We start from the raw sequence: 27367 nt of genomic DNA, 5'->3' as shown, positions 1-27367 counted from the left end.
TCGCAAACAAGTTTTTATTTCTGGAACATAAAAGAAGCAAAGTCTAAAATATACATAAGCAAAAAAAGCACATTTCCATGAGATTGGCTCCTGGGATAGTGAGAATAAAACTACTTGGCCAGAAAGCATTTGAAAATACGTACAGCCAGAAAGAATGGCTACACGAAAAATGACATTTTAAAAGCTACATCTAACTTTGCCCTATGAAACAGACACATCTTCTCTTGAACAAAGTGAACAAAAAGCGAATAGCCTTGTTTGGACACAGGAAAAAATGCCATCAAGAGACTAATCACCTCTGAAAACAGCTTATCATAAAGGCCCAACCACAACTGCATCTTGTCAGAATAGAGGGCAACAGATGTAAGTAGGCACAGGGACTGCCAATACAGAACACTGTCCACAAGTGCCACCATCATTGTATATCAGACAAGAAGGCAGAGGAGAGATTGTGCCCTTCTCTCTCAATGTAGTTTGGGATCAACTGAAGATCCCACCAACTGTTAAACATATTTTTGTTAGCAAATTTCTGTCCCGTTTACAGGAGATTCAACTTGCTGTGGGCTACAACTCTTTGGTGAGAGGAGTGGGGAAGAAGCACCATGTGGTGAGAAAGAACCACTACCTTGTTCCCACTAGGAGCAAAAAAACATGTTCAGGAGAACAGGGCATGGGGCTATGAATTTTATCAATTTATTAGGTTCAATTTTATTACAAAAAACACGAACTTTATCCCATCATAACAAGGGCATGAATTTTAATCAGGCAAAAATCCAAAAAAAAAGTTCATACCATTTATAACCATTTATTTAAGCAGTCAAGTTCTACCATAACTCTCCAAAAAAAAGGCAGAGAGGTGCAGAAAGAGACACAGGAACTGCTCAAGAAGGACCAGAAGAGTGGGGGACAGGGTGAGATCAGCTTCAAGATGGCCTCCCCATTTCCTCTCCTCCATGGAATGCTGGCCCATTTGATAGGAAACGGTTTCTCTTATGCTGCCATTCCCTCATCCCCACCGCTCCCGTCAGGCTTGGAAGACATGGTCTCTCCCGCATCAGTGTTTGGGGAGCCACGGGAAGGGATGCTGCTGCTTTCTCTCTGGGGCTCATCCACATTGATGGGATCACGTAGCACAGAAAACTTCCGATCACCAAAGGCATCACTGAGCTTGGTCTCAAAGAAGCGCTGCAGCCCTATGATGGACTGGACATCTTCTTTGTCCTGAGAGGCAAGAGCAATGTTGAAAGTGGTGAGCTTTCCAGATGCACATACAATTTGAACATTACCTCGTGAGTAAAAAGTCTCCGGACACTGCAAGCAAGGGTACTATGGCACTCTTACCCCTTATTCTTGTTTTTTTACAGGGTAGAAACACTTTTGAGATAACCTTGCCCAGGGTTATGCCAAACCTCATGACTGTACTGCTCCCTGAAAAATCTGGGAGGCCACAGACCATGTTTTCATTTCCCTTTGTTTTCATTTCCCTTAAGATATGTTCAAAGTTGCTAACCAAATTCATATAAAACAAATACAAAGTACATCACAGCATCAAAGGTTTAAAACAGACGTCAATAGCTGCACTATTAAGAAACAATCCAATATGTTAAAAGGCTCTGCCAAAGGAAAACTGAAAATATTTTCCCTACCCATTAATTCAGGAACAGAGTTAGGCAGATTAAGGGGAGGTATTCCATATTCCATAATTGTGGCACCAAGAGACAGGATTCAGATGTCCATTAAATTTTCTCAGCCTATGGGCTTTATTTAGCCACCACATACAAACACATCTCCTAGCCAGGTCAAAGAGGAAGATGACATAATGGAGATGCCTATGGAGACAGACCAGTTGCAGATGGGATGGGGTACTGCCACTGGCTCTCTCAAGTCCACCATCCTAGCATTTTCACTCCTTAGCAGATCAGCCCCCTTTCAGACAAAGCCTCACCTCTGTCAGCTTGTTGAACTGCCTGAACATCTTCCAGACATCATCTGCAAACTCATCGGGAGAGCCATAGGGTGGTGTGATCTTCTGCTGCAGCTTGGCTCTGATCAAAGTCAGGTCAATGGTGTTTTGCCCCTCCTGAAGGATAAAAAACAAGAATAAGGCTCTCCAGTGGAATGCTATATCATAAAAGGAGGAGGACAGTGGTGTTTAGAAGAAACTACAAGACATCTGGCAAGCATGATGCTCCATGATGAGGTTTCCAATTATTGAATGAGCAAATGGGAACGAATAGAAAGTTTGGAGACCAAGAACACCAAAACCCCAATCTGGATTTTCCTCTGAATAAAATGCTTTAGTACTTGGATAGCATAGGGAAAGAAGAGGAAGGAGAGCAACAAGCCAGAACAGTTTCAATTTTTATAACTGACAAGAGCAGAGAAATCCAAAATTCCCTTTTGATCTCATAACAGACTCACTGGAGCACTGGAGAGCTGGTGAAGTGGCCTGCATGGTTCACAACAAAACAACTCAAGGAGGACTCGTTCACATCTCTGTGGGAGACAACAATGAAAAGATTATTTCTGATAACCAGCAGAGAAAGATCTGGTTCTGTCATGAAATAGGGAGGGTAATCTCAAATTGTATGTGAAGGAGTTTCTCCAAACTCAGATTATACTGGGCTTTTTCAAAGCAGCTAATTGAATAGTTCAACAAGTGATTTTCCTTCTTATTTTAGTAGCTGCCACACACACACACACACACAGCACATGATGGTGTATATTGTCATGTACATCAGAAACACGAGTTTAAATAGTTTCAATGAATCCCTTCTTCTATCACCATTTGTGTGGCAAATTCTTTTAAGATTATCAGTTTACAACATTTCAGCAATAATAGAAGTTCCTGTTGGTTGAGTTCCTCTTTCCCCACAACTCATCAGTCCCATCAGGATCTAGACTGGGGTGGGCAAACCCTGGCCCTGGGACCATTTGCAGCCCTCAGGATCCCCCAATCCAGCCCGCATGGAGCCCCCAGTCTCCAATGAGCCTCTGGCCCATCAAAGACTGTTGGAATCCATGCTGGACAGCAACCACCAGAAACAAGCTAAGGGCCAAGTTAAAGCAAGGCCTTTTATAATCTCCATGTGTTTTCTACTTTTCCCTGGGCATTATTTTAACACCTTCCCCTCTCCACCAAACAACTTATGTCTCCATGTGTTTCTGGTTTGGTCTGTATGTTTTCACTGTGCAAGAGTTCTCATGTGGTTCTACATGCCTGCATTATTGTTCTCATGTATATTGTAATAAGCGCAGTAAAATCCATTCATTCATGTAAGTTCTGTCTCTAACGTATTCATTTATGTAACATTATGTAAATAGGTATGTAAACTCATTCCTTTTTTCCACCTAGGCCCTCCTGCCAAAATATTTTTCTCCTAGTCCTACTTCTTCAATTTCATGTTTCCAACCCCCTCTATTGCTTCCTGTTTTAGCCATTTCCTTTGACACAGTAGTCTTAGTCAGACTCTACAACACCTGTTCCAATTTCTGAGAGGTTTACAGGCTCCTTTCTTATCTTCAAACATTCTGATAGCAGTATTCTTTGAGTAGTTATGTTCACAGCAGCTCAGCCAGAGGCTTTACCACAAGCTTGGAATGTGGACTAATGACCAAGCAGAAACTCTAGTTAAGGTTCCAATTAATATTTAGAATTTCATTCCACTCCTCACTTTGGATTCCCTAACCCCAGTCTCCAAAGTCTCCGTACATGTTAATCTCATTAAATTGCTGCCCATCACTCCAAAATGCCTCCTTTCCCAGGGATGTATGGGGTTACTTCAAGTCTCAATCTCACTGGCTATCAACTTATTGCCCACGTTCTTCCTTCATTCACGCCCAGCTTCTTACACCAATTTAAGGATTCAAGCTTACAGAGCCTGTGAGGTGACTACCATGGTTCCTAGCCTCAGTCCCTTGAGTAATTAAACATTTCCCCAACACCCTTTCCCAATCTGAAAATTCAGTCACTGTCCAACCCAAAAATCCAATATTGCTTATTTCAAACCCCCCCCCCCCTTTTAGTATCTCCTCACAAAAGAAAGATACTTCCCAATTTTGTCCTAGAACCAAAAATCACTGGAAGCCACCTTAGGCAAATAAACACTGTTTGTTCAAATTCTCCTAATTTTCACTCACTTTTCATTCACCTCTCATACTCTTTTTTTGTTACCTCAGGACAAGACTGCAGGGATAAAGCAAAGGCATAGTGTAACCTGCCTTCTAGTGCTGATCTCACTTTTGAATTCAAATACTGTTATTGGGTCAGCCTCACACACAGGATGCTTTGTTAATGCCAAATCCTACTGTTGCCTTCAAGAGGCAATTCTTCCCATGCTATCCACTCCCTCAGCCAAGGACAAACCAACCTGCTGGTCAGTCTTTGAGAGTGTCTTTAGCTCCCCATCTATGGAGATTGGAGTCAAATCACTTTCATCATCTTCAACGGTTGCCATGGGTTTCTCACACAGCAGGCACTTCCATTCCTGGCTGCAGAGATAAAATGAGAAGCAGGTGTGTGAGTGCATATGCCATTTCTCCCTCTTCTTCCCATCCCCTAACTATATGAAGTGTTAGAGCCTGTTCAACAAAAAACAAAGCAAAGCACAACCTAGCAACATTAAAAAATTAGCAGAATGTTAAGTGCTTTTTCAGCTTCCTATTCTGTGGGTATAATCTGCTTGAGGTGGAGCAGAGTAAGACAGGAATTGCTTGAGAAGCCAACAACTAACTTTGTACAACAGTTTTTAAGCACTGATTAAGAAGGCAGAAGGTTCCACTCCATTGCCTAGAACAGCAGCTTACAAAAAAGCTTGTTTGTCACCCTTCAGGGAATACTGATGTGGTAGCAAGTCTATTGTTCCACCTACTGCTACAGTATACATAGGTCTTCATTCAGCAATTTCTCAAATGGAAAATTTCCCTTTTATATTTGCATAATGCTGGGGGAGGGGAATCATTTGATTTTCCAAAGATAGCAACATGACAAAGCATTTATGGTCATTCTTTCAAACTACATTTCCTCAAGTCTGGAAATGGAAACTGTTTTGCTATTAATATTTCCTACTCTGGCACAGGCTGAATATAACCAAACTGGGGATACTGCTGCCTTAAAGCCTGAGGAGAAAACATTTCCCAGGGCCCATCTCTCCAAGGGACCTTGCCATATGCTATCAACATCCAACTGCAAGGAAGCCTGGTCAAGAGTAGAGAAAGAAAACAGCCAAAGTAAGTGGCTCACAAATTACTGCAGTCAGAGTTACAGGTACCACTTAACTCTCTTGCCCCCCCTCCTCTACAGCCAAATCCTTTGAGGGTGCCAAAGACCTTAGAGAAGGGATTTCTCATTGTGTGCTGCAACATAAGCTGGGGAGGTGTACTTCTGCCAGCTCCAAATTTCAGCAGCACAACACAAGAAATCCTTCTGAAGATGAACAGAGATCCTGTTTTGAACTGAGAAGCCACCCCTGCCAGAAGGTGGAGGTATCTGCCCCTGGTGAACAAACAAGTTAATTCGGAGGCTAGGCCAAAGCAACAAAAGAGAAACAAGATAGACACTCTAAGCAAAACTGTCAGTTTCCCTTTTGCAGTTCACCAAGAAAGACAACAATGGACAGAGATCCAGAAATATCCCCAAGACTAAAGTTATCATAGGACCAATGATTTGTACTGCCACCCTCATCAGACAAATCCTGCTTCCCTCTCCTCCAAGGGATGGACAAGTGGTGTATGAGGCAAAACGGGAAGAGATACTGTACCCAGGGATTTCGTGGAGAGTAGGCAGATGGCAATCCAGGTGGTAGCACTTCTTGCAGTCATCACACATGACCACAGCACCAGCTTTCAGGCAGACCCGGCAGCAAGCAGCTTCTTCCCCATTGGCAGTGCCATCATGACTGTGCACTGACTGCATTTCCATGGCAGAGCTGGTGCTGCCACTGGGGGAGATGAGCCGAGGAGCTTCTAGGAGAAGAGCATCCTGAGGCAGGACAACTGGTTTAGTGTCCTTAGTCTCTGCAGCAGAAGCAGGGTGATCAATAGCTGATTCCATCTGTTCCTCCTGTGAAAAAGGACATGGAGAGAGTCAAATCAGATGCATAACAAAGAGCCTTTACAGGACCACAATTCAAATTCCAAGGAACCTTGCTGGCACTCCCTGTGAGACCACCTGCATACTAAAATTAAGCAACAAAGGGAAAGCTAAGTAAAGAGAAAACAGCAGCACATTCAAAGACCCCTTCCAAGAAGGAAGCAATGGCTCCAGACATGCAGCAGATTTTACTTTAACTGCCCACAGTTAAACCATAATGAGTAACCACTCACTAGGTGATTGTCTCCATGTTGGAGGCCACTATGGGGGTTATTCCTTAGACCCCTTTCTCTTCAGCAGCTTGAAGGACAACAGACAATATTAAATACTGCCTCCTAGTAGCCACCCTCTATATCATACAATTAAGCAAAGGGGCGAGATTGTGCATTTTGGGCAACAGTGATGCCCTGGGAATTCCCACATTATACTGCAAGTCACAGTAGGTAAAGTATACTTTTACTCTCTTTGCTGGGGTCAAGGCTGCTGTCCAGAGAGAAATGGTTTAATTCTTTTTGTAATATTTACAAATAAAGCAACACGTTCAATATCAAATTGCAACATTTGTACGTTATGTAGTAGGCCAGGATTACAGAAATTTATAGAAATCTACACCAAGACTACTTCAGTGAGCTCTCATTTGTGGCCTCTTTCTGTTGCCATTTTTCAACTTTTTTTTTAAAGTGTTCATTATGTGTTCATAAACTAACACATTCCATTAAAGATGTGTTTTTTGAATAGTCTATCTTACACTATATTAGTAGCAGTATTGATCACCCTACTAAAAAGGAAGAGTGGATGAATCCATCCATTTTGTCTTTTTTCTTGAACACATTCTTACTTTGGCCACTAGTTAATTTTTCAAACGCCTCACTGAGTATTGGACTAACATTCATTTCATAGACCAGGGCCTGCACACTTCAGTCTCATGTGTTACACTGTTACACGCTCACTGGGACAAACAGCATGGTTACTGCTGGATTAGACAGACCACTAGCACTACACTGTGCAAGACAACCCTGCTAACTGGGCAGAGGCAACATTTAATGGTGGTTTCCTCTTTACGCAGGGATAGTAACTGTTCCTTTTCAACCCAGAATGGTCTTTTCCAGTGGCTGTTGCAGGTATCTTTTGCATCCTTCTTAGACTGTGGGTCCTTTGGGGACAGAGAACCATTGACTAACTTGTTTAGCTATGAAATCTGCTTTGTGAACTACAATGCGATGAAAAGCAGTATATAAAAATGCTTAATATAATAACTTATATTTCATATGAAACTCATAAGGCATAGCTGAAGATCGGTCAAGGGACCTTATGCTGGCAGCAGTGCTCCAGCACATACATACTCACCCAACTGGATCCAGTCATATCCCTGAACTGACCCCCAAAGGGTGAGGCTTACCTTCACCGCCGTGGTTGCAGTTGGCAGTCCTGCTTGTTGAGCGGCAGCTGCTGCTGCTGCAGCTTGCTGAGCTCCACGTTCAATCACAATGAGATTATAATCCTCCGTGGATGTGCCCGGAAAGACTTTGAAGACAGGTGGGTGGCTGTCAGATGTCAGATCCACATCCAGTCGCTCCAAACTGACACGTGGCACTTTGCGCATGAGACCACTCTCTCCATCTTGGCTACGGGCTCTTGAGTACATACAAAGAACACATAAAGCAAGATCAGAACCACTACTAAATCAGGTATCAAATTGCCAGTTTTGCCTTGCAAAGGAGTTTCTAAGGAATCTGTGTGTGTGTGTGCTCAAGTGCATGCATTTTTCCAATACAGCAATACCTCGCACTTTCATCTGGTTAGGGATCAGAGCATGGAAGAAAGTCAAAAATGAATGAATGTCAAAGTATATAGTCTTATTTGGCTTGCAAATTTATTTTGGGCAGTTAAAAAACTAAGTATTTAACACATGCAAACGCATGTGAAACCTAAACAGAAATAAAACAAACATAAGAATACTGACAAAAGTCATAAAAGGATGGATGAAACTGGGTAAAAGAGAAAGCATCTGAATGAAATCTAAAATGTGGTTATAGTTGAAAGCGGTTAAAAAAGCAAAGTTATGAAAATCAAGTGGATGAAAGTGGGCTATGTCAGAAGGCCAGGTGCAAGGGAAGGCACTAGGATGAGGTCTCTTGTTATCTGGTGTGCTCCCTGAGGCATTTGGTGGGCCGCTGTGAGATACAGGAAGCTGGACTAGATGGGCCTATGGCCTGATCCAGTGGGGCTGTTCTTATGTAAAGGTATGTTTATAAGTCAATTCTAGCTCTCAGGTAGACTGTGGGGTCAAAGACAGGTCTACTAACAGCTTTTACTGTGAAATTGACAAGTGGTCTGGGAGAAATTTGTAACATCTGAAGCCAGAAGCCTTTGACATAGGTTGCTGCTAAGACCCATTCCTTGTCACTTCCTACTTATGTAAAATACTTCAAGAGAACTGAGTGAAATGCACTGCATCAGCTAATATTAAACAGAATTTTGTTTGACGCTGGACTCTAGCTCCTAGTTCAGCCCCAACAAAAGTCCTTTGAGAATATGCTTCTGAGTGTCTAAAGCCCATCACTAACTTGCCACTGGATGGAACTGAGCTTTTGAATGTCACAGGGGATTAGTGCAAGAAAAGTGACCTCTTGCAGACTGGATCTTGTTGGTTCAGTTTTAGTAGCAAAACAAAAGGCCTCTTCAACAAAACAAAAGGACATTTACATTATTTTTTTGCAAAAGGCAGTTTCTATGCCTTTTGTTCCAAACCAGGAAAGACATTCAAGTGTAGCTATATAAAACTCCTTGCAATTCTCTCAATGGCCATTTCTTCCACTTAACTGCTAAAAGGCAGAAAACATCTCTTTTGAGTGCTTATAACAATCAGAATGTGTTTCATCTCTCAGTAAGAGTTGCTGCCATAAGAACATTTATGAAAATATACTTTTGTACAAGGTATCTTACTTCCAAGATACAGAACTTTGGAAAAACTGAAGCAAGAAAGTAAAGAATGAAAGAAGCAATAGGAAACAGACTGAGGAAAAGTACAGAGTGGCAACGAAGCTGTTTAACAATGAAGTGCTAGACTTGACCTGAATTCAGCAGGGTCCCCACCCCCAAGGGTTAAACTTTCTTATCTGGATCCTTTTCAATCTGGTTTCAGGCCGGGCTTTGGGACGGAAACTGCCTTGGTCGCCTTGGTGGATGACCTACGCCGGGGACTGCACAGCGAGAGTGCATCCTTGTTGGTCCTGCTGGACCTCTCAGCGGCTTTCGATACCATTGACCATGGTATCCTTCTGGGCCGATTGGCCGAGTTGGGAGTTGGAGGCACTGTTTTGCGGTGGTTCCGCTCCTACTTGGAAGGTCTGTCCCAGATGGTGGTGCTGGGGGATGCCTGTTCGACACCCTGGCCCTTGAGGTGCGGGGTGCCGCAGGGTTCAATTCTGTCCCCCATGCTATTTAATATCTACATGAAACCGCTGGGAGAGGTCATCCGGGGGTTTGGAGTGGGGTGTCATCAATATGCTGATGACACCCAGCTTTATCTCTCCTTTCCTCCAGACTCTAGGGTTGTGGTTGAGGGCCTGGAGTGCTGTCTGGAAGCAGTGAGGATCTGGATGGGGGCTAACAAGCTGTAATTAAATCCAGATAAGACAGAGGCTCTCCTGGTTCAGAAATCCTCGATGCAGGTGCTGGATTATTGGCTTGCTCTGAATGGGGTTGCACTCCCTCTGAAGGAGCAGGTCCGCAGATTGGGGGTCCACCTGGACTCACAGCTGCTCCTGGATTCCCAGGTGGCAGCTGTGGCTAGGGGGGCCTTCGCTCAGCTTCAGCTGGTGCGCCAGCTGCGGCCGTACTTGGATCGTGCAGACCTGGCCACGGTGATCCATGCTACGGTGACATCGAGGTTAGATTATTGTAACGCGCTTTATGTGGGGCTGCCCCTGAAGATGGTTCGGAAACTGCAATTAGTGCAGAATGCGGCTGCCCGTGTGGTCACGGGAGCTAGGCGGTTTGACTCTGTCAGCCCGCTTCTCTGGGGGCTACATTGGCTGCCCTTTCATTTCCGGGCCCAATTCAAGGTGCTGGTTTTGACCTTTAAAGCCCTATACTGCTCTGGGTCGGGGTATCTTAGAGATCGCCTATTCCCGTACAATCCGGCTTGTCCTCTCAGATCATCAGAGAAGGCCTTTTTACAAGTGCCGCCGCCTAAGGAGGAACGTGGGGCAACGGCAAGAAACAGGGCCTTCTCGGTAGTGGCACCAACATTATGGAACTCCCTTCCCCTTGACTTGAGAATGGCTCCCTCTCTTGAGACATTTCAGCGAGGCCTGAAGACCTTGCTGTTTAAACAAGCCTTCTGACTTCATGGCCTTTTTAACATCTTTTATACATCTTTTAGTTGCTTTTTTACAGGCCTGATTCCTCCATGAACTGCTGTTTTATGCTCTTTTTTATTCTGACTTTTATCTGACTACTGTTTTTATGGTTTCTGTTAATGTGTTTTTAATATGTTTTATCTGTTTGTTAAATTATGTTTTAATTTGTTTTTAATATGTTGTAAGCCGTCCTGGGTAGGGAGAAGGGCTGGATAGAAATAAATATTATTATTTCTTCTGAGCACTCGGAGTCAGCTCAGTGCTGGATACTTGAGGACACACAGGCATAGAGTGCAGGGCATGGAATATCATATGTAAGCACGAAGAACCATCCCAGTAAGATGCAGCAGTGCAGAGAGGTAAGAGAAGTTACCTTACCTTTTCATTCCAGACACATTTGCTTCACCAGAGTATGATCCTTCTGTTACAGCGAAGAGAAAGAGTGTCAAGAGGAAACCAGTCACCTCTAATCTCCAACAAAACTATTCAGCTCAAATGGAAAGATTCTGCAAAACTGTTGGCATCCTGGACATGCATCACCTTCCTCAACTGCACAGAAAGGGTTCCTGCTCAATGCACACACTCCCACCTGCTTTCTCAAATTATGGTCAAATATAAAGGATTTCTTATAGGCAGGGTTTCCCTGGCAACACTCCAAACACCCCACTGTTGCCCCAATCATGTTGCTTACCTACTCCAAAGCCATCACCAATGTCCATTGGCTGTAAAGGAACAAAGGAGGTCAAAGAAGAGAACTATATAAGCTGTTCCTTACTCATCACCCTCACCTGCTATCAAATGTAATACAGGTATGTGCCACTTAACAATGGGGATAGATTCCCATTGTTATGCAATTAGGTCATTAAATAAACATTCAGTCCAACCTATTGCCTTTGTTGTGTGAACAGACATTCCCTGCCAGAAATTAGTTGGTTGAACAGGCTACTGGAAATAAATGGCCTCTTCTTGGCATTAAGATACTCTCTGTTGTGTAAACAGACACTCTGCTGCAGGCTATGTGATTGCTTCATTAAGAGTATCTTTATTGTGCTTTGACCACCATCACAGATGTTCATTAATTATTAGATTATAACTCATTATATTTATTTATAACTCATTATTATAACTCATTAATTATTAGTATGACATTTAAATAGTACCTAGCTGCTGGTTCTGCCTGCAGGCTTACAAACCAGCTCATCTCCCATGAAGAGAAGCATCATCATCCTCCATCCTTCTATAAAAACTGCCCAAACAAGAAGCTCTCCTCCATCTGAGGCTCACCTGTCCAGCAGAAGAGGCACTGGCATCATTGATATAGCAGTCAGGGATAGCCTGCCTCTGGCTATTGGAAGACAGCACAGGTTGAAGCAAGGCCCCTTTGTTCACCAGGCTAGTCTGCAGAGACATCTGTTGGACGCCCTACAGAGACATACAGGAAGCCTGTAACTGCCCTGTAACTAGCATTTCATGGATCACTGACCACTATATCAGGAGACCTTGAAGGTTAGCCAGAGACATATAGCAGAGTAGCATACTCATGGAAGGAGGACATCAACTCATACTCAACTCATGGGAGAAAGACTCCTGACATACAATCTCTTATGGCACCAGCAGCTACTGGAGCTACTCTACCACTGAACCAGGCACTTACAGAATATTGACTGAGGCTGCTAAGCCCTACAGAGTTAAGAAAAAGATCTTGGTATCAAGAGGTACGTACCTGCGATGGAGGGACAGAACCCTGCCTGACTGCTACTCCACCAGAAGCAGCATTGGCCCGCTGCTGGGGGGTCTGGGCATTGGGGGCCACAGGCAAACCACTCCTTTCTGAGATTATCTGACCTGGATGGAAGAGGAATAATGAGTGTTACATTCCTGTGGTCTGTTCAGTCTGCGTATTTCAAGAATACAATTGCTGCCAAAACTGGAGGAGGATAAGAACAGCCTATATGTCAGAAGGTCTGGTCTAGAGGGCAGAGCCTCCCTTAGCCTGAAGATAAGGCCAGTCACCAGTTTGAGGACACCTGAACAGCTGAGAATGGCCAGCTGAGTGATTCCACCTGGTCTTGCTGTGAGCAAGAAGCGTCTTGGCTACCCTCCATGTAAGAGATGGAGCTGCTTGCCAGCCTGCGTGGGAAAACTGGAGGCCAGAAGTGAGAACAAACCAGGAAGATCCATTCTGAAAATGTTGTTGGTTCTTGAAAGAGAACCTCTATGATTGTAAAAGTCCCCTTGAGGGATTTAGAAATGCCTGCCTATGTAAACCACCTTGAATAAAGTCAGAGGACTAATCCGATGACCAGAAAGGCGGTATATAAATACCTAGTAGTTGTTGTTATTGTTATTATTATATCGCTCAGCATTGTGTTACAACAGATTGACAGCTGCCACTAACAGGTCCTGAAGTCAGATACCAATATCTTTGGCATTTGAGAATGCTATACATTGCATTGTCTCCCTGGCAACAAGAATCCTGACTTCACATCACTGAAATCAGTAAGTTAAATGCTACTAACTCAATATCAACTTTGTTAAGGTCAGTCTGTTATTACCTACTGAACACCAAAAAGGAATCTAAGATTTTTTTCCTGCCTGATAAAATCTGCTTTTAAGCTCCAACAGTAAGGAGATGTTTGAAAGTTTTCTAAAATGTAAGGGGAACTTCTCTGCTGTGTACAGATACTTCTATTCTGACTCGCAACTCCCCATTCCACCTCCCCACCCAACATGCACACCAAACCATTAATATAGCACACATGTACATGGTACTCTTAAACAAGGAGAAGGGAGAAAAAACACAAATTGCTAACAGAATCAAGTTTATCAAAGTTCAGGTGCCTTGATTCAGCAAAAATTCTGCACAAAATAGAAGCAGTTTTAAGTCCCCAGAATCCTTCTTTACGGAGAAGGATTTTTCTGTGTCCATTTTTAATCCCATGCTACCCTTCCTCCAACTAGAAACAAGATTTTTACTATATTTATAGCCTTTCTTCCATGTCTCCATACCAAATATTGTACATAAGATGTGTTTCTGGCTCTTGACGCCCAGGGCCAGGAACGCAAATGCCGACCCCAGAAGTAATTGCAGTGATGTCATAATGTCACCATAATTACTTCCAGCATGATCGGAACAGTTGCACAACATCCTGAACGGCTCAGCCACCAGAATTTTTCCTCTTTGAAAGAGGGTTGCCACTCTGAGTGATGCACAACCACTCCAAATGGCTGTGGGGGGGGGGGCAGTGGATGGCAACAGCACCCCTGTAGGCATCGTGCCTGGGGTCACTTGACCCCACCGACCCCCCATACTCTAGTGTTGCGTGTGGGGCTCCAGGGAGTTTTCCATCCAAACACTGACCAGACCTAGATTTCTTGCAGCAAGGTGGCCACACTACAAGCCTTCAGACCATTTCTTATTGGCACTGCACAAATCCCTAAACGCAGCCCAACTGCAAAATGCAGACGACCATGCTGGTAAGCAATACTGTAAATGTGACACACAGCAGATGCTGCAAAGAGCGCTGTCCTTCACAGCTTAAGTGCCTCAAAAAAGCCTTCCAAACTTTTTCCTGAAGCATGTCTCACCGAATGTCTCTGCATTCTTTGTCCAAGCATTTAGGTCCCACTGGAATTTCATGTCCCCATGAGGCTCTACAGGATCCACAATCATTTTCAGAGCCCTGTGCAACTGGAAGTAGATCTGAAGGAAGAAAGCTTTCGTTATGTTCAAAAAGTTAACGCACTCAACCATTTCCATCAGCACAATAAGTTGTAACTGGTCAGATTTCCCATTCTGTGTAAGAAAGGTGTACAAGAGGGTCAAATTCTCCAAAAGTTGCAAGGACCAAGGTTTGATGATTAGGTTTGTGTTCTTGTCAGGCGAGTGTAGCCCCACCTATGTAACAATTAGACATGATCTCTAGCAAGCATCAACTGGTTTATCAGGAATCCTGGACACAAGCCACTTTCAAGTTTTGCTGGACAACATCCAAGCCCAAGAAGCGCAGGCTAATGTGGAAAACATCTGACAAGATCACCACACAATCTCTGTTAAGACCCTGGGGGAGGGGGGAAAGTAGAATCCTTACCAGTTTCTTAGAGAGCAGCAAGGCAGTGTTGTTGTCACTCTCCAGGGCCCAATTGGAAAAGCGCAAGATGTGCTCCTGGTGGCGCTGGAGCTTTGTCATGGCCCAGTGCTGCCTCTCTAGCTTCTCCTGCTGCCCTTCAGTGACTTTCTGTACAGAGAAAGAAGAACTTGCATTATAAGGAGATAGACCTTACAATAAAGATTTACCTCTCCCTCACAGTCATTTTGTTTAGCTCTTACAACTCAAGTGCCTCCTTCCCAGTGTAACATCAACCCACAAAGGTCACTGAGGAAATTGCGACTAGGACCTATACTCTTCTTGACATGGAATTACACCATCAGGAAAAATTAAATCCATGCACAGAGCCCTTCAAAAGCAATAACATTAAGTTACTTGACCTCTGTTTGTACAGAACAGTTACAAAAAATATGGACATTTCCTGCTGATGCCACTCAATCCTTATACAAAACATGTGAAGTGGCTCCATTTTCTCCCTCTTCCCTTTTTCAGAATTCCTGTGGCATGCAGGTTCCCAGGTAAATCCACAACACCAGCCTTACCTGCGCATCACTGACCAGCACTTTGCCTCGCTTATTGAGCTCCTTCATGATCTGCAGGATGGCCATCTTAACATCCACCTGCACACGCTTCTGCACATCTGCCACCTGACGGATCCTGTTAAGACAAGGCACCGCCACACACTCTCTTAATTCAGTCAGATTTACCTTACATTTTACAAAGAAAGCATTACTCAAGGGAGAAACATGACATCACAGCTCTCCTCCCATATTGGAGAAAAAACTTCTTAGCAAGGGGCAGGTTGTTGCTAAAAAGTCTGTCAATTATATCAGTAGGTCACTTTGCTGCGCCAGTAAACAAAGAACTCAGACCAAATGGTACTATGTGCCCCTTCATCCAAAGAGCTCAGAGAATCACATGGGTTTCCCCCATTTCATGCTCACCCACACAAGTAGGTTCAACTTTGGGAGTGTCAGAGGTGCCCAAACCACTTCTTCTCAAACAAGGAGGAAAATTAAACCTAATTTCCTATACCCAGAACATTAGCCATCACATAGCCACAGTAGTTTGGCAGGGGGTCAACCTACACTGATAGGTGCAGAATTTTATCCTCAACCTGACACTACTCCTTTAAAATACAATGTAAGATCAGGGGAAATATCTGTTAAGCTTTGTAGAGTATTCATTGAAAGTGCAGCAGGCAAACAGGCCTCTCTTCTTCTTAAAGCTAGGAAGGGAACAAGGAAATGAGGTACAGCTCTTGACTTATGATGCGGCTTCAGAGCTAGGAAGAAGGCTGAAAAGTTGCCAGAAGGGTGAAAATGTAGAAACCTAAGTTTGTGCAACAGTGCATTTAAAAGACTCTAGTCCCCAACCTACCCCTCATGGATGGATCCATCAAGAAAAGCTAGACTCAAACAGCTTCTGCAGTGCATGACTTCACAAGCTCCAAACACCCAGAAAGTGCTAGCTAACCATGATTATCACCTGTTCTGCCCTCCTCCAAGGAGTTAAAGGGTGTTGTGCATGGTTGCCATCAACCCCATACACTTCCCCCACCCTGTGAGAAGCAGACCAGGTTGACAGAAAAGCATAGCCCACAGTCACTAAGTGGGCTTCACAACCACATGAGAACCTGAACCCAGCGTACTCTAGGTAGTCTTAACCATGCAACAGCCTATAAGCCAAAAATCACATCCAAGTTTAAAGACTGCAAATCCTTCCCCCATGGTTTAGTGGCTGTATTTGTGCTCCCACCCCAAAATAAAACGGTTCTGAGCAAGAGGCACTTACGAGGTACGCACTTCCTTGGTTGACTTCTGGAGGTTGGCATGCTTATCTCCCAGGCGCTTGACCAAGGAAGCCAACATTTTGCGCTGGTTCTTGACTGCATCCTCCAAGAACTGATACCTGCAAGAAGAAAGAGCACCTTCAAAACTAATGCTTTTCACAGTTGGGCTACACACACACACATTGTGCAAATCTTTAAAAATATGCTAATTTTCCTAAGCTGCCATATGTTATCAACACTCCCAACATTTTGGGATTCTGAAGGGGGATGGAATGGCAGGATGAGGAACATGTAGCTGGCTCTTATGGTTTGGTAAAATACATTTTTCTAACACTGCCCCATGAAAATCTCAAAGCACTTTTCACAAAATACAGAAAGGCAACTTTAACTGCTACCAATCTAAATTAATGGAGATAAGGAGAAGCTACATGACAAGACCTTTTCGAGGCAAGTGCATCCCATTTCTATACATGCTTACTTGGAAGTAAACCCAACAGTACAACAGAACTCTCAAGCACACATAACGCTGTACCGCTAAAGAGTCAGAGAACAAAGCAGTGAAGTCAGTGAAACAGGAAATAGCAACTAGCATAATTCTAGATTAGAAAATATTTGTCAAATACAAAAGAAATTCTTACTGGTGATCCTTGTGTGCATTAAGCTGGCAATCTCGACAGGTGAGTGTATCACAAGTGTCACAAAACAGCACCAGTGGCTCATGCTTGTGGACGGAGCAGTAGACCGTCTTCTCTTTTTCCTGAGACTTGGAGGAACCTAGAAAGAGCAGGGGCTAGCTGGTTATCCTCGTACAGCAGGTCCCAGACACCAAAGTATCATTGGGAGAGGGGCAAAGCAGTAATTCATAGGCAAATATTAGCCCATTTAGAAGAACAAAAATTTGAAATGCAATTAAATTCAAGGTCCATCACCTTTTTCTCAGCCATGCTGGCAGTACCGCACATTTTTCAACTATACAAGATTCTTCCAAATATATCAGCCTTAACTAGAGCTCCAATAACATGCATTTCAATTTGACTTTGAACATTTCATTTGCTTTAAATCTGATATGGTTTTTATCTATTGTACAGATGCTTTTGCACATTTCAATTTTGAAAATATTAAATGTTTAATAATGTTACTTTTAAAATTATGATAAAAAGTTATAATTTCAATTTTAGCTGCCTCCAAGAAAGAATCTTATCAGCTTGAAATACATCAGGCATGGTTCTTGCCATTTTCCCCCCAGAACCCTAGTGTTCTTTTTCTACCTTGCCTTCACACTTCAGACAAGAAGCACAGATCACGGATAATCTCCTGTACTCCTTCAGTTCAAGCCTACACATCCACACTGCCAACACACTACACCACAATGTTTATGATCAGGGTAAATGACAGTACATGTGGGTTTCTCCCTTTGTGGGCACCTACCTGTGGACCGGACAGTGTGATCCTTAGTGTATTTCACTCTCTGGTGAGCCTCTACGCATGTCTCGCACAGGGGTTCTTGACACTCCACACAGAAGCTCGTGGCTGGAGCATTATCTTCACAGCTGGTGCAACACTGACAAGAAATGTACTTTGTGATCAGTTAACCAAGAACACACAGTCATTTTTATCCACATCTTCCAAAAACCAAACAAAAGATACTACGATATGAGAAACTTACAAGAACCAAAATAATTACCTGGTTTGCCTCTCTTGCATCTCCATCTGCTTCTGTGCCACCATCCCTCAGGAAATAGTTCTCCACAATATCTTTTAGATAACACTGGTGCTTGCACACTGGGCAGTCAAGTACTGTAAAAAGATATAAATGATGGAAACTGGCAAGACACACCAAGAAAAACAAGATCTGTTCTCTACCAGGATTTTACAATTAGATATAATCAGTTCCCATTACCATCTAGAGTTAGGTTCCTGAAAAACCTAGTGGATACTGAATTAGCTGATATGGAATCATTGAGCCTGTAGGGAAAAGGAGGTTAGGTTCCAGGGGACTCTTTGCCACACACTCTATGACAGTGTTTCTCAAACTGTGGGTTGGGACCCACTAGGTGGGTCACGAGCCAATTTCAGGTGGGTCCCCAGTCATTTCAGTATTTTATTTTTAATATCTTAGACTTGATCCTACCATGGATGTGACTGCATTTGGAGAAATGTTACAGACCTGTACTTTGAACAAGCTACTATGTAAATTCTTTTAACAATGATAGTAAATGGGGTTCACTCTTGGTTAAGTGTGGGCAGGACTGCAGCCTAGGATTGTTAAAAATGTTCCTGCTTGATGACGTCACTTCCGGTGGGTCCCAACAGATTCTCATTCTAAGAAGTGGGTCCCGGTGCTAAATGTGTGAGAACCACTACTCTATGAACTTTATGAACCTAAATCTTGACGTATATGGGGCTGGGTGGTAATGAGGGCTCATCTATAGCTCCAACATCTGATGCTTCCTCCTCCATGCTTGATATCACTCAATGTGTTGCAAGTTGAACAATGATGATGATAATTTCTCTGAGCTGGTTTTCCCTTGATTCACTGAAGGCTGCTGGCCCAGTGAGGCCTCAGAGACCTGCAGTTGGGAAGGGGTTTCTTCACCTCTCCTCCTCTTCCAACTGCCTCTTGGTTTACCCCAGCCTCACAGCAGCCCTCAGGCAGCCTTCCAGAGACCTCTCACCACCAGGGTAGTGAAGGTTCAACTGGAGTCCCCGAAATGGTGCCCAAGTTAGTGCAAGTCTGCATGTGGACACAAATGTGTCCGACAATTCTCCATCAGCTAAGATCAATGCCTGTCAGTAAAAACAAAAGGTTAAAACTCATTTTGTTACCACTTATATATTTCTCACAACTTATTCCTTCATCAGTGTATTCAGAATTTCAATGCTCAACACTATTCTGTTTGCCCCAGTTACACAGAATAACTATTGCTGCTAGCTAAGTCAGAGTCATGCACCGGTTGCAATCTGTATATCAGTTGCTATGGTTGAAGAATATAATTTTGCTTAGTTCCAAATCTGTGACCCACTGATAACTCTCCCTCCAAACATAATCCTGGATGGCACCATCACTAGGCTTTGCTTTGTACCAGATTTGGTCTGAACAATCCCAACTTAAGAGCTTTTCTGAATCAAACCAACAGACCATTTGTTCCAAAATCCCATTTCACACAAAAGCAAACAAAATGACTTCAGGAAGCCCAAAAGCAGGACAAGAAAGTAACTGCCCTCCTAGCAACTGATATTTAAGTGACATCCTGCCTCTGATCATGTAGGTTCCACACGGCCATTGATAAAACCAACAGAGAATTTGTCTAGAGCTCCTAACTATGAGGAGCCCCCTCATCACCCCAAATACAGTCTTTTAAAATATGGTGTTCATAACCACAGGTTATAGGGACAGCAAGTTTTACTTAAGCAGCTTTTTAAAAGTGTGTTTATCAATAGCTATCAGCTATGAAACCTCCCAAGTTCAGAGATAGTCTACCTCCAAATGACCAGCTACTAGGAACATTCTTAGAGGTATCCAGACATGTAGGTTAGACATGCCTTAAGCTGACCTAACAATGGAGTTCTTATGTTCCTACAAGTCAGAAAAAAAAATACCATAATGCAGGAGGTGGGGGCAAGAGAAAAAGAGACAGCCCCCCCCCCCCGCTCATTCTGAGCAGCCTATTAGGAAGGCTGTCCTACTTGGCTCAGGAGACAGGTACAATGGAGCCACCCCACCAACATTATTCTCAATAATAATAGTATTTATAGACCATTTAACAAAAGAGTTCACAAAGTAATTTACAGACAAAAGTAAATATCAACCCAAAGTTTATTCCTGGTTTGTGGGCAATGCTTAAATCAATTTGCCAAACCTATATAACCATTAAAAGACAAATCCACCCTCCTTGAGTCATATGAAGAACTGGTCAAATATGGTCTTGAATTAATGTAATATCACACTCAGCACCCTCAGAATAGGAAAGGACAACAAAATTACACTTTCCATACAGACCCTTCAAGTCACATTGTGGCCAGAGTACTGAACTTTACACTGGGGAGGTTTGGGTTCAAACCCCCATTCAACCACAAACTGAAACAGATGAGCTTGGGCTAAACTGAGCTCTATAGAGGAAGGACAAGTTTAAAAAAGGGGAGTACTTCTGCTGTTCTAAATCATTTTTGCTTTACTGTACCAAAGACATAGCATTATGCCAAGAGCACAACTAAGAACAATGGCCCTGGGCCAGGAATGACATCATTCTTCCAAGATAACAGAGGCTGCTTTTGCAGGGAGCTTCTCTTTGCTTTTAGATTTGCAGAGAACAGAAAGCATTCTTGGCCTGTGCAATTTCATACATTTATTATGGTAGCAGAAAAAACCAGATCAAGCACCAAACATCTAGGACTGAATTACATTTAGAAGTATGTTCAGGCCATTTCACAATAAGGATACATTATTTTGACCCTGACAGGAATTTAGCATGTTAATTTACATTAATGGACATTGCTTTCATGTTCAAAGGACCTGCAAGAACAGTAGTCAGTGCACACAGGGAGAACAGAACTGTAATCCTTTAATGTTACAGTACTGCCATGTGCACAAACAGCATAAAATCCTGCACTACTGTTCTACTTGGGCTACAATCCTATCCACATTTGCCTGGGAGTAAGTTGCACTATGATTGGACTTCTGCATACACATGCATAGGATAGGGTTTTTAGTTGTGCAAATTTGCTCTCAAAACCCAAAGCTATAACTAGAGGACAACAACTTCTCCAAAAAGAAAAAGAAATCTATTTTCTTCCTTTCTTTCAGTTTTCTAAACCTAACTACTTCTGCCTTTTTTTTTTTAACTTGCCAGTATTACAGTGAATGGAAACTGTGTAAAGCATAACAAAGGTTCCCTCACCTTTGGCCAATCCCCCCATCTTGTTCTCATTTGCTTTACAAAGCAAATAATTGGTGCGATTTAGAGGAAGGGCAATCCATTTTCCATAACTTGAGGTGGGAGAGGAAGAGAGCTTAATCTCTCACATTCTTGAACATCAACTTGTCCTTGAGAAGGAAAAAGGAGGTTCATGGAAAAGGCTCACTCCTGCTACATTCTTAAGTGAAAAGCCAAGCTTCTACCTCTTGATTTGCCAAAAAATGTCATCTCTCAAAATAAGGGCAGTATTTTTACCTTCAGTTTAAGGCTCTTATCCAAATACAAAATTTAAACTGCAATCCTAAATGCACTACCAGAGTGTTAGCACTATTCAACTCCAGGATTTACTTAACATGTACAGTAAGCATGCATAAAATTGTCCAGCAAGTCTGTTCACTTAGCCAGCACTTTATGAAAAGTGGTCTGAGGTCCACAAAAACAAACACTACAATACATCTATCCATCATTAAATGGTGACAAGACTTTTTGCTTAGGATTTGTTATTCTTGAGCATTCAAGGTGGTTATCACACAACAAAACCTCATGTGACTGAATGCAAGTTGGACAGCCCACCTACCCAATCAACAGAAGCCCCAGTCTGTACACACAGTAGAAGTAGGTCAGGTGGTACAACACACTATACTACTTCAGGCTGCAAGTGCAGGATAACTCTTTTGAATTATCCACAAATACAAGCAACCCAAGACATACCATTTCCAGGAAGTTGGCTCCAGCCCAACCCTCTCCATTGTACCACAGTTCTACTTGCTAGGAATTATTCACATAGGGGAACACTCAAAATGAGAGCAGCCATCACCACCTGAATGCAATCAGAGGTTGCCGTACACCCCACCTCAGGATTCAGCCACCCCATAATGTTGCATGCAAAGACCAGACATCCTGGTATTTAGCACTGGGACTATCTGGAGTGCTTCATGTACCTTGCATTGTTGTAATTCTTACTGCCTTATAAAAAAAGGTCACAATTCATATAAGATTCTGAATGACCTTATCAAGAAGCATCCTTCACAACTTCAGTGGTACCTCATTATCAGGCATCAATAGGAAGACCTGGCTGCTGATGCTATAGAACCAGTTACTGCTCAGGTTACAATGGAGACAACTATCAGGCTTTCAGTATTACATAAAGGCTGGATGGCAAGATCCTAGAATTATAGAAAATCCCTACTGATTGAAGAAACTACACCTTAAGTTATGAAGGCATCTTGAAAAGCTGTCACAAAACTTCCCTATTCTTATGAAGTCTTTTGCAAGGCTGGAGCACACAAATGAGATTCCTCCAGTTACTGCTTCAAGACCTTACCAAGTGTACACATCTCTCCCTTCCACAATAGGCACTGTCTCAAGGACATTCACCAAGATAAGACACCACATGAGTCTACTGGCACTTTATGACAATTAAATTTCTGAATAACCTTGAAGTCTCAAAATCTATTAAAAACTTGGCTTTCTATGTAAATCTGCTGCTGCAGCTTCAAACTACAGCTGCAGACAAGTTCATATCTAAAGATATTCAAAAGCCATTTGAGCCAAGTCCAAAACGCTTGAATTTCAGGTCCAGTTCAAAGTCATAACTACCCCGTTACTTCTCCAACCTCAATTCCAAGCAAAATACTCCTTTAAGAGAAGGAACAGCAGAGGATATTCTAGAAACAAAAGAGGCCTTTTCAGTCACTCCTGACATTCTGGAGTACATACCAGAAAGGCTGTTCCGGTCAAGGAAGCAAGAAATTTAATGATCTCTGCTTTTACTTTGGAAAAAAGTGAATGGGTATCAAGGTAAACTAGAATAAGAACACTGGGGAATAAAGGTAAATACACAGCTGTAAATCACAGAAGAAAGCCATTAGGGGCAAATGCAATATGTTCCCTGACCTGAACAATGCTCCTTTTCCTGAACTGTTTTGCAGGACTAAATTAGCACATCTTTCAATTTTCATATGGACCTCTGAAAGGTCTATGTCTTCAGAAAGAAGCATGCATGGACCATTCTACCACACCCCGTGCAGAGCATACTCCCATACACAAATATTAACAGCACAGACAATAATAAATAATCCTTACAGAATGACAATAGTTACTCTTGTTCTTAAACCAACTTAAAGTAGAATTTGCCTTCTATAGGCTAAGTGGCAGAGCAGCAGCTACAAGTTTCCATTCTGTTTGCCAATTATTTCTGTGCAACTTGAAGGTCTATATAAAGTAATCTGTTCAGTTCAAGTTAGGACTGGAACTAGTAGATTCTGTGTACAGACTCATGCATAACACAGGCAAGCAAAGTGAAAACAGCCAACCATTCATTCCTCAATGTGCCATACAATGTGCCCTGAACTTCAGCACTCTTTCACCATGGCTTTTAAGATGCACAAAATTTTGAAAAGCAAAATAAAAAATGGTAGGTGGAAAGAGGATAGAGGAAGAACAGAATGGAACTCCAGACAGAAGCAGAAATGGCTGTAAAGTTCCACTCTGTATGCAATTAAAGCATTTTTGCTTTGAGGGTATTTTACTCCAACAGCTAAACTTAGTACACTCACATAGGAAAATGCTTTTCCTGGGTGAAAAATATTGCATCTTGAATCCAGAGCAAGGTCTTTCACATGTGCAATGGACGTCAGAAATCTATGGATTCCTCTCCCCCTTAAAAAAAATGAAACAAGAGTCCAAGGCAGCCTGTTTCCCTAGAAACGTGCAAGTGAAATAATACAATTTTACAAATAATACAATTTCATGTTGGCAATGTAAAATATTTTCCAATTCTGGTCAAAGATGGGCCCCGAAGAACTACAGGTGTAAGCTGCTTCTGCAAGTTTGAATATACCAGATGGGAAGGGTTAAGCAGGAAGAAAATTAGAAAGCTACAATGGCACAATTTGGAAATTCCCTTTTATACAACATTCTGTATTTAAAAGGTAAACTAAGAACTGGTCAGTTAACACTAACAAGCCCAAACCTTGATTATGGACAATAACAAAGTTCCATCTCATTTAAATAAATGGCTATGCATTTGCTTGATTTGGATTGGGATACACAATAAAAGGTATAATTTTGTGTATTTACTCATCAGTGGGGACTTTTAACTCCTATTTTGAATTACCCGCATAGTATGGTGGCTAAGAGCCACAATCAGGAAATTCAGTTCAAATCCCATTTCTACCTAAATTCACAAGATGCCCTTAAGCAAGACACTCAGCTAAAGCCTCTACTTGCAACAAGAAAACAACAAAGCTCTCACCTTATGTGTTAACATATGTGAAGTACTTTGAACACTGAAAAGCAGTATACAAATACTGAGTTTGCACATACATGAACTTCCCTGAAACAAGAGGATGGTGGCATCATGAGGCAAGAATGGGTCTAAAGAGGCATACATCAAATTCCTCCTCCCTTTTCCCACATCACTTGGAAAGTCAGTTCAAATGCAAAAACAGGTGGTCAATTTATATGCAAGGAAGAAAGGAAAGAAAAATATTATTCTTTAACTATCAAAAGGCAAAGAAAGAACCTTAACTGCTGCAGTATTTGAGTGCTTGGAGCATAGGAACAGGTCCTTGTGCCCCTAGCACCTCCAAGAATTAGTTCAACACTCCTATCAGTATCAGTTCAATAATCAAGTATCAGTATCAACTAAAGAACAGGTTTTTTTCCCTTTTTTAAAATTTGAATTTGAACTTAAGCTCCTGCTTAAGCCATAAATTCACTGCCTAACCATGAGCATCCTGATGTAGTTCTAGACAGGAAAGGGGGAAGAAGAAACAAAAATGCTTGCAAGTAATTTTGCACAAATATACTACAGCATATCAGTTCTGCCAAACAAAACAAATTCATAATTACTGTGGTAGCCAGGAGTAGTACAACAGTACATAAGAGGAAGTAATTGCAGGTATGTTTTAAGAATGGGACTAGGGTGAAGACCCACTAAAATCCTTGGCGATACCTGGGAAGACAACCAAAAACTAAGCTATGAAAGAAAAAATAGAAGCAGGGCCAAATTTCTTTTTATTTGTCTTCTTTGTTTTCCTCCATTAGTTTAATTTTACCACTGTGGATCTGAAGATAACTTATAATCCAACATTATTTGAATCAGATTCAAACACAGTTGCCATGCTAGTTTCACTAAGGCAGTGGTTCCTAAATTGTGGGTTGGGACCCACCAGTGGGTTAGGAAACTGACAGCTTGACAAAGAAAATTTATTGAGCCCTATGGAAACTGAAATGACCTGAAATAAAACAGCACGTGTACATTTCCTCAAGTGTAAGTGAATGTGCCTCAGCTCTTCTCAAAGACCAGGTAAAGGGGGTGCAAGGCTCCTATCCAAAATTCTCCTAATCCTATGATGTGGACCTCAACAAATGCTTCAGAAGGCACCCCACCTCCAACAATGGTATAAAGATAAAAAGAGGCTTGAGCAGTTGGTACAGCAAAACTTTTTTTAGTCTCATAAAGCTAGGTGGATCCCAACAGTGCCTTTTTTAAAAGTAGCTCCCAGTTCTAAGTTTGGAATCACTCCAGTTAAGAGGTGTTTACCTGAACCTTTTATGCTCTTCTGAAAGAAGAAACTCAAGACCTACAGTTACTACTTAGCAAGCATCTCCCTTTAAGTGAGGCCTGTTTCCTACCACTGTTAGTAACCAGGCATGAGAATGGGCAGCAAACCTAACAAAAAACCCAGTTGTGTACACTAGAGCATTCACTTTATTTATGTATTTATTTATTAACTTGCCACATTTTTATACCACCCTTTCCTCCAAGCTCAGAGTGGTGTACATGGTCCCTCCCCTCCTTTTGTCCTCACAACAACACTGTGAGGTAGGGGAGGCTGAAAGAGAGAGAGACTGGTCACCCAGGAAGTTTTTGTGGCTAAGCAGGGATTTGAACCCGGCTCTTCCAGGCCAAACCCAACTCCTGAACCACACCACCATCCTGGACCTGGTTTTACTTAGGCTTCTCACAGAGAAAATCAAAAAGGGTGCCCTCCTTCCTTCCTAGACCCCCAGCCTCTTCCCACTGATGGCTTAGAGGATCCCTCCCTGGGCGAGAAAGGAGGGAGAGCAGGCATGGTCGGACCACCCCCCACCCCCCCAGGCCCAGAAGGCCGAGCAAGAGCTCCACTTATCGCGATAGCTCCTACCACCCGATTCCCCCTCGTTGGAATGCACGTAGCCACGCCTCCCTCGCTGCGCCTCCAAGGCCGCCATCCAGGCCGCCTGTCTCCCCCCGTTGCTTGCAAGACCCGGACGGCCCCCTCCCAACAAGCAGCCCTGGGCACGTCCCCCCATAAAGGACGAGCCGTTCCCCCTCCGCACCTGAGGCCCTGCCCTCCCCCCTCCATTTTGGCGCTGCATTCACACGAATGGGTCTGTGGGGCGGGAACCTTCTTGGTGCCCCATCTCGCACCTCCTCGCGCAAAAAGCTCCCCCCAGCCTGCTGCTGCCAGACCTGGCCCCCCCACACAGACCCACCCCTCAGCTCCCCCAGGTGATGCAGCCAGTCCTGACCCCCCCACACTCGGACCCCTCATCTCCGCCCAGGCTGCTGCCCAGGCGCGAAGACGCCCAAGCGCGGTCGCAGGGACGCGTGACGGCCAGGGCTTGCTAGGGGGGGGCGCGCGCGGGAGCCCGCTCACCTTGACCCTCCCTGCCGGCGGCGGGGCCGGGCTCGGCCTTGAGGCAGTCCCTGCAGACGCTGTGCAGGCAGGGCAGCAGGCGCGGCTCCCGCTCCGAGCGCAGGCGCTCCCGACACACGCCGCACTTCTCCAGCAGGTCCAGGCCTTCCGCGGGCGCGGCGGCGCGCTGCTTGTCCCCCGAGGCGTTGGCGGTGGGGGCGGCGGCGGCGCTGCCGCCTCCTCCGCCGCCGCCTGCAGCTTCCGCCGGAGCAGGGGCCGTGGCCGAGGCCGACATTTCCCGCAGGGGCAACGAGGGCGAAGCGGGCCTCGTGCAGCTGGCGGCCTGAGAGGACGACGCTCCGCCGCTGGCTGAGGGGGGGTATTCTCCGCTCCTCCTCCTCGCACGCGCAGCTCCGGCCGCGAGACAGACAAGGGGAGCGGCGCGCGCAGCCCACACACGCACTGCTC

At 43.6% G+C, this 27367-nt stretch overlaps 1 protein-coding gene across 2 annotated transcripts; it reads right to left on the bottom strand.

Moving 5' to 3' along the window:
* TRIM28 (tripartite motif containing 28) lies at positions 1-27367 on the bottom strand. Of its 2 annotated transcripts, XM_066628070.1 has the most exons (18): positions 26921-27367; positions 18041-18153; positions 17785-17917; positions 16995-17130; positions 16359-16475; positions 15107-15221; positions 14547-14693; positions 14044-14158; positions 12179-12300; positions 11740-11877; positions 11147-11177; positions 10834-10876; positions 7491-7725; positions 5760-6061; positions 4371-4491; positions 2422-2496; positions 1946-2080; positions 1-1221 (listed from the first exon to the last, which is right to left on the bottom strand). In XM_066628070.1, exons 1-18 carry the CDS (start codon positions 27192-27194, stop codon positions 991-993), a joined length of 2583 nt encoding a protein of 860 aa, XP_066484167.1. In that variant the 5' UTR covers positions 27195-27367; the 3' UTR covers positions 1-990. The 2 variants fall into 2 exon arrangements, with proteins under 2 accessions (XP_066484167.1, XP_066484169.1); XM_066628072.1 differs by lacking the exon at positions 11740-11877.

Source organism: Tiliqua scincoides, chromosome 5, assembly GCF_035046505.1.
Source record: "Tiliqua scincoides isolate rTilSci1 chromosome 5, rTilSci1.hap2, whole genome shotgun sequence".
Taxonomy (NCBI): Eukaryota; Metazoa; Chordata; class Lepidosauria; order Squamata; family Scincidae; genus Tiliqua; species Tiliqua scincoides.
This window is presented reverse-complemented; position numbering and strand designations above follow the sequence as displayed.